The sequence below is a fragment of the Vigna unguiculata genome, chromosome 3, assembly GCF_004118075.2.
Source record: "Vigna unguiculata cultivar IT97K-499-35 chromosome 3, ASM411807v1, whole genome shotgun sequence".
NCBI classification, from domain to species: domain Eukaryota; kingdom Viridiplantae; phylum Streptophyta; class Magnoliopsida; order Fabales; family Fabaceae; genus Vigna; species Vigna unguiculata.
This window is the reverse complement of record NC_040281.1, coordinates 12,470,481-12,477,920: the sequence shown is the minus strand read 5'-3', so window position 1 is coordinate 12,477,920 and position 7,440 is coordinate 12,470,481. Positions and strand designations below refer to the sequence as shown.

The 7,440-nt window shown below is 31.2% G+C and overlaps 1 protein-coding gene across 1 annotated transcript; it reads right to left on the bottom strand.

Moving 5' to 3' along the window:
- Positions 1-409: 409 nt before the first annotated feature.
- Positions 410-6,566, bottom strand: LOC114176689 (ABC transporter G family member 11-like). Its single transcript, XM_028061802.1, has 9 exons — positions 6,342-6,566; positions 3,143-3,364; positions 2,955-3,034; positions 2,391-2,861; positions 2,212-2,298; positions 2,001-2,126; positions 1,694-1,888; positions 1,524-1,613; positions 410-1,182 (listed from the first exon to the last, which is right to left on the bottom strand). The coding sequence occupies exons 1-9, from the start codon at positions 6,445-6,447 to the stop codon at positions 556-558; spliced, it is 2,004 nt and encodes a 667-aa protein (XP_027917603.1). The 5' UTR covers positions 6,448-6,566; the 3' UTR covers positions 410-555.
- Between the last annotated feature and the right edge of the window lie 874 nt (positions 6,567-7,440).

The window sequence follows — 7,440 nt, the reverse complement described above, 5'->3', positions numbered from 1 at the left end:
ACACTTTGAAACGAGATACCAAGTCAGATATTTTCATGAAGAACATGAGCATCTAATTTAAGGAAAATTATTTGTTGACAAATTTGTCAAACTAGACAAAATTTTTATAAATAGAATTAAATAGAATATTTTTTATTTTTTAATGAAAATAAAGTAATAAAGTAGTACCTTATTTATTAAAAAAGTGTAGTTTAAAACTTTGTTTGTCAAAATACTATTACTCATAATTTAAAGATGCAACACTAAAGTCCTAAGAATCATCACGAACTTCCAACACAAGCATAAAATGAAAACGCATATATATATATATATATATATATATATATATATATATATATATATATATATATATATCATAAAAAATGCATAGGGGCATAAATAAATAAACAAATTTGAATAATTAGACATATTTAAATAATTTGAAATTACATGCACGCATTCATCTAGTAAATTCAAAAGATTTTCATATAAAACAAGAGCAGCGAAGTTAGTAAACAAACTAACACATCGAGCATCATTTGACTCTAGTGTCTCTAAACTGATTGCAGTGAGAAGTCATGGTCGAAGACTAATGGATGCAAGAAAAGGCTTGAACTTCTCCTTGAACTTAGTGATGACCAAGAACAGAACTCGATACAGAAGAATCATTGCAAACATGATTGCAAGATCGACCCACTTAGAATGTCCCATTTCCACGTGCCATGTTTCTGCTAGAACTTCTCTACCACTCATGCTTGCAGAGCCTCCTCCTTCAAGATTCACTGAAAATGTTAGGCCATCAAAGTCATTCTTGAAGGATCCTTGGAGGGCATACTTGAGGAAGGAAACATAGTAGAAAGGGTACTTCCACAATGGCTTCGGAAGATCATTTGGCAGTCTATAGAATCCACCCGTTACAATCATGAGTCCTTCAACTCCACCAGCAAGGAACATGCCTATTACATAGTTTGGGGAGATGCTTCCAATCACCAACATGAGACTCTCAACCCACATAACTATGGCGAATAGCAAAGATGTGAAGTAGAAGAAACGATCTATTCCTTTGTGCAATCCACAAAGGTGGTACACTATTCCTCCAGGAATAACAGAGATCAGTATCATGTAAGGAACAGCAGAGAATGTGTGTCCTATCAGAAATGCTGTCACCCCATAGTGCCCATTCAATCTCTCTCGTCCAAATACCTGACATCACAAATATTTGATGCAGTTAGGTTAATAGTGTATCAAAGTTTGGATCGTCAAAGTTTAGGTAATAATTTCATACTTAATACTTTTCTTAAATTAAGTAGATTTCAAAGCAGTATGTGTCTAGTTCAAGAACAAGTGTTACATTACAATATGTTATGTTTCTTAGTTTCTTAAAACAGTTTCAAATCTTTGAAAGAGTAGTATGTCTGGTTTAAGGACAAGTGTTGCATTACATCACATTACAACATGTTATGTTTCTTAGTTTCTTAAAGCAGTTGTTGACTCCAGAAATGAAAGCTGCTTCACTATATGGCAATAAATGACAGGATGTTTACCTTCATTTCCTCCAGGAGTGGAGAAAATCCACCGACAAGGGTCATGAAAGTCAGAACTGAAACAAAAAATATGAGCAGAGAACCTCTCCCCTGAAAAATGCATGAGGGTATTGTATTACTCTTCAAAGTTTGTTTATTAAAGGTAAGCATTGTGCTTATTATCTACTTACCTGAACAGATCCATTTTCTGTGCCTATGTTGTAGAAGATAGATCCAATGCTTATAGCTATTACAATAAAGACTATTAAACGTAGCCAGTAATTGCTTATGTCACGAAAGAATTGCAATGAAGATCTTCTTGTAAGAACAAGGCATTGAGTGGGAAATGCAGCATGAATCCTGTTCTTCCTTGCTTCACAAGAATCCTGAAGTCATGCAAAAGTAAGTATATTTTGTGTGTAGTAAGTGTTTGGGTTTGTGAAATTATTCTTTGTCTTGTAGTGTTGGTAGGTAGGTAGAGTGGAGCATGAAACTTACACTTTCAACTATTTTTTTCACTTCCCTTTTAACTTGTTTTCTTACTTGAGACAACCTATAAGACTTTACAAGGGTATCAATTGCTTTTTCTGTACTTACTCCCTTGCCAAAGCCTTCTTCAGCATCCTGAGAACAATAAGATGAATCAATTTAATTTGAGTATTTTGTCAGCATTTTCCTCTGAGATAGTAAAAGTTGAGAATATACGTACCTGTTCGAAATCTTTATTTATGATCCTTAAGTAGTGATCAGAAGGATTGTGGAGGGTTGGGCATGGGAAACCGTTTGAAGAAAAAAACTGCGATGAATCAAAAAGTTACTATGTGTTTTGCCATCTTCTCAGATCAAAAGATGTTTATGTACTAGGAATGTAGGATTTGAGTTCTTCACCTGATTTGCATCAGAGGCTGGACCAAAATATACAGTTTCACCAGAAGACAGAAGACAGAGATCATGAAAAAGTTCAAAGACTTCACTGCTTGGCTGATGGATGGAAGTAACAATAGTCCTTCGAATTCCATCTCTTAGATTTAGAGTTGCAATTCTACTCATAACATAATAGGAAGCTGCACTGTCAAGTCCACTTGTTGGTTCATCAAGGAAAAGGAGTCTTGGCCGTGTTAGAATCTCAATGCAGATGCTAAGTCTCCTCTTTTGTCCCCCACTGAGACCCTTAGAACCCCACCCTCCAACCCTTGTGTTAATGGCACCTTGCAGACCCATTTCTCTGAGTGTGATATCTGCTTGTTCCTTCTTCTCTGCTGTGGACATGGAATCTGGAAACTGGAGCTCAGCAGAGTAGTATAAAGTTTCCCCAGCTGTTAAAGTTGACAGCATAGCATCTTCTTGTGTTACATAGCCCTGATTTCACATGGTAGTTAAAGCAATTATTTCTTTCCTGCAAAAAGATGCTACTTTTTCTTTTAAGATCGTAGATTTTGAGAATTTTCTTACTGATGTTCCATAGGCCAGTGTTTGTTTCTGGCCATTGATTAGAATCTTCCCTGTATGCTTCATTTGTGAGCTCAATCTTCCTGCAACATTGCTTGAATCATAAGATTTTATACAGGTAATATACAGATAAAGGAATCAACACTACCATAATGAATGAATTGTAGACACTAGAGTGTGTGAGTAATGACCTGCTAAACCATCAAGAAGTGTAGATTTTCCACATCCTGAAGGGCCCATTATGGCCAGAATCCTCCCTGGGCTAGCATAACCTGTAAGACCCTGCAAAATTGGCTTCTTTTTCTTTCCACTTGAAACAGTGACCCACAAATTCTCCCATGTCACTGTTATGTCCTCCTTCGCTCCCTCAACTCTTACACTCATTTCTATTGCCTTGGTGTCATCACCTTCAGCTGTGGTTAAAACTTGTGGGTTAGTTTGGAAAAGCTCATGTTCTGGACGAACAAACGTAAGAGTGATTAAGCAATGTGACTCGATGGTTCCATGCAGAGGTATTGTGGTGTTTGCATTCATTGATGTGAAGGGTTACATTTTCACAGAAACATGGAGAACAAGGGAGTTTATTGATTACTGCAACTCGTGATTAGAGATGAGAGTTTTTGATTTTGTTTTAGAAAGCATAAACCCACAGAACATGTTACGAGGTAACAGCAGTTTATAAGGCGATGTAAACAACCAGAGCTTCGAAAAATACAAAATACATTCATTGTTGATTTACGAGACACTCAACAATGTGAGTATTCATTCCAACTCAAACAAGTTGAGAGAGGGTTGAAAGAACAAGGAAAATCTTAGCCGTACACATTTATTCCCTAACAACACATCTCTATTGTTGTAACCATCATGTCGGAAAAAGGTTAAAAGTGGTCTTATGCTGAAAGGTATATTATTGTTTTTGTTATTTGACCCACGAGAGAGCAGTAAATAGGAAATATAAAGTAGAGTAAATAAAAATTATAATAGAATTACTGTCTTTAGTGTAAAAGAACAGAAATAAAAAATTATAATATAATCAATTGTTAAGAGTTAAAAGTAGGTTATGATTCTAGACTCATTTGATTCTAAGATGAAACAATTTTCAATATTTTTTAGTTGATGAAAAAACTGTATACTAATTTTTATTGGTAGATTATTTTCATAATAAAAATATCTAAACATAAATATGGTCATTTCAGAATTAATTCATTAATATTAATTCAAAATGCACTATTTATTTCCTCACATTTGGGAGCGGAAATAAAAGATGTGAAATTCACCTTTTTTTTTTTCCTTTTGTTGTTTTCACCTAAACAAACACCAAGTATTTCTCAATTCAGTTACATTTCCCCTCTGTTTCTTCTACTTGTGCAACTTGCTTTGACTTAAACATATTGTAACATTTTTATTTAAATGTGCATCATGTTTCTTGTTGTTCAATTAATTGTAATGTAATTTTTTATTTCAATTCTTACATAAACGCTTTTACTTCAATTATTTACACAAAGTAAATAGGATTTTTTTAATTTAAAAAGTAAACAATTTTTAAAATTAATTATCAATTATTAGTACAAGCTATCATTTACTTAAATTTCTACCAATTTTTTGTGCATCTTTTAATTTAAAAAATAATCATTTTTTTTAATTAAACCCAACCCTTTAATTTAAAAAATTATCAATTTGTGAATCAAAATTATATACTTCTTTAAAATTTGAATCTGTACCAGTTTGTCTATTAAGTTTCTAAACTTCTTAATTTTTCTTCTTTTTTATGATCTTTTGATTTTATTTTAAATTTCACGTCTGTATGTCACAGTTAAGTTAAATTATATACTATTCTTAAACTTTCATGTCATTCTTTATTCCTCTCAGGTAAATAATTGTTTCTAACTTTCTAAATATTGTTTTTAAGACTTTACACATCTTTCTTTAATTATTTGTCTGTATTGTTGACTCCATCCACGAGATAAATAGAAGGGTTAACTATATTTTTAGTCTCTCACATTTTAGTAAAATTTGAAATTAGTTATTTTTAGAAATATATGAATTTAATTATTTTAACCAGATTTTGTTAGATTTTTTTGACATTTCAAACATATATCATCATAATATTTGAATTATTTATACCATTTGACATTTTTTTTTAAATGTTAATCCAAATATTATCATAAAATATATTTAAAACGTTAAATAAACTTAATAAAAACACAATTTCTAGTAATCGGCGAGAAAAATCAACAACCTTACTATTCAAATACTATTTATGTACACAGCAGTTGTCTGAATTTGATGTATCTAATTTCAATTATTATTGTTAGGCAAAGAAAAGTTAAGTCCATGTAACCTCAACTTGCAGAACTCGACAACCTTAAACAGACAAAGTTTGATAATGTGGATTACACGATCAATCTCTTCCTTTGAACCTCTTTTAAAAGAAGAACCATTAGAGTCTTCCACATATTGTCTCCATATAAATTTGCTCAATAGTTTGGAAAAAAAAAAAAAGCAGGTAATATATTTCATATTCAGTATCTACTAGGATAATTTATGGTGAAAGAGAAAGAAAATGTGATGGATAATGACTTTGGTTTGCAAAAAGAAAAGAAAGAAAGGAAGATACTTCTTTTTATTGTTTAAACCTCGTCAACAAGAAGTTGGTCTGGTCATTTCTCAGTGTGAATAAGATAAATGAAGAAAGAGAGGACGAGAAAAAACATAAATATTTCACTTTTGGTTTAGAAAAATTAATCTCATCTGAAGCTATATTCATTTCATCTGTTATATTTATATTCAAATTTTGGGTTCAAGCTTTGGGTTTGAAAAACTCTCCTGAAAACTTTAACAGATTTAAGATTTTAAACTTAATAAATAAAGATTCTTTCCCTAAAAATGTGAAATGATAAAATTAAATCTTAAATAAGACCTGCATTCATAAAAATAAAAAATTATTTCTTTTATCTTAAAATTAACCTTTTCTCCCTACAAACAAAATTACTAAAATAGAAATCATATACAATTACAATATACATATATATATATATATATATATATATATATATATATATATATATATATATATATATATATATATATATATATATATATATGAATGATATTTTAGATGGATGCAAAATAAGTAAGACCTAATGATAATAAATGATAAAAAAATCTTATGCAAATTACTCAGTGTTCTTTCTATCTGTGTAGGCAAGAGTTTTCTATACACTACATTTTTCATCATTGATGGAAGATGTGAGGTACAAAACATTAAACAATAATAACAAATTTCTATATCCTTGTCAAACTAGATTAATTATCAAAAGAATAAATTAATCAGTGAAATGATTGAAAAAGAAGAAAGAAAAAAAAGAATGGACTTGTCTGAAAAAATACCTTCTTCTGCTATGAGCATATGCAGAGTAGTTTTTCTGTTCTTCTCCTCTAAAATATCTTCTTCTTGCACAAGAAGATCACAGTGAACGGAACTCGAACTCGTCATGCTATTTGTTGTTTCTTCTTTGGTTATCTGTTGCTTATTTATGTGCTGTGTCTTTGTTTGGTATGAAGAATGGAGATATAGAAAGCTTAAGCATGGTCCATTGTTTGGTACGTGAAGTGAATACATGAAACTGTGATGAAGGGCAAAGCCATGAAACTACATATATAGGGCACGTAATACAAACCAGCCCTCATAAACTTACACCAAATCTTTGATCGTCCACGTGTACCTTGAACTTTTCAAATGCTGCTTAGGGTCAAAATATATCATTCAAAACTTGTTCCTCGATATTCCAAAACCAGATAAAAACGGAAAAGAATATGATTATAGATGTGTTGAATGTATGAACATTGTGTAATTAAACTTGAATGTTATCGGTTGATCTAATCGGAATCATAATTGTTGCAGTCTGCTATGCTGTGCAGGCTCGAAGATGATTGGGAAAATGTGGTATTGATGGAGATTGTGACAAAAAAATTTAAGAGTGGGAATAAGAATTTTACTTGAAAGAGAATAAAATTGAGGACTCATGGGTACTTAATTTAGAATGTCACTACACAACCCCACATCTCATTTATTAGTAAATGTCTTCTAAAGTTATCTTTCAGGGAATTTATTAGTAGACGTCAAACGGTGTATTTTTAATTATATTGTTCATGTGGATGAAGACCATGTTAACAAGTCACTGTTTTGATTCAATCAAAATCACTTCTGATTGTTTTGATGATACTGTAAATGATAACCGAATGATTATTGCACTTGCATTCCTTTAATTTTCAATTCAAATAGCATACTAGATATATATTCTTAGTAGATTGAAAAATACATTAGGCTTCATGGAAATAAACACTAAAAAAGTAAAATTAATAAATGTAAAAAACTTTCATAATAAATGCAAAAGAGACTTGCAAAAAAGTTTATACTAAACTTTTCTAGCCAAGAAACTTTCATCACCAAATTCTCTACACAAATATAGAGAAGTTTGGATAAATA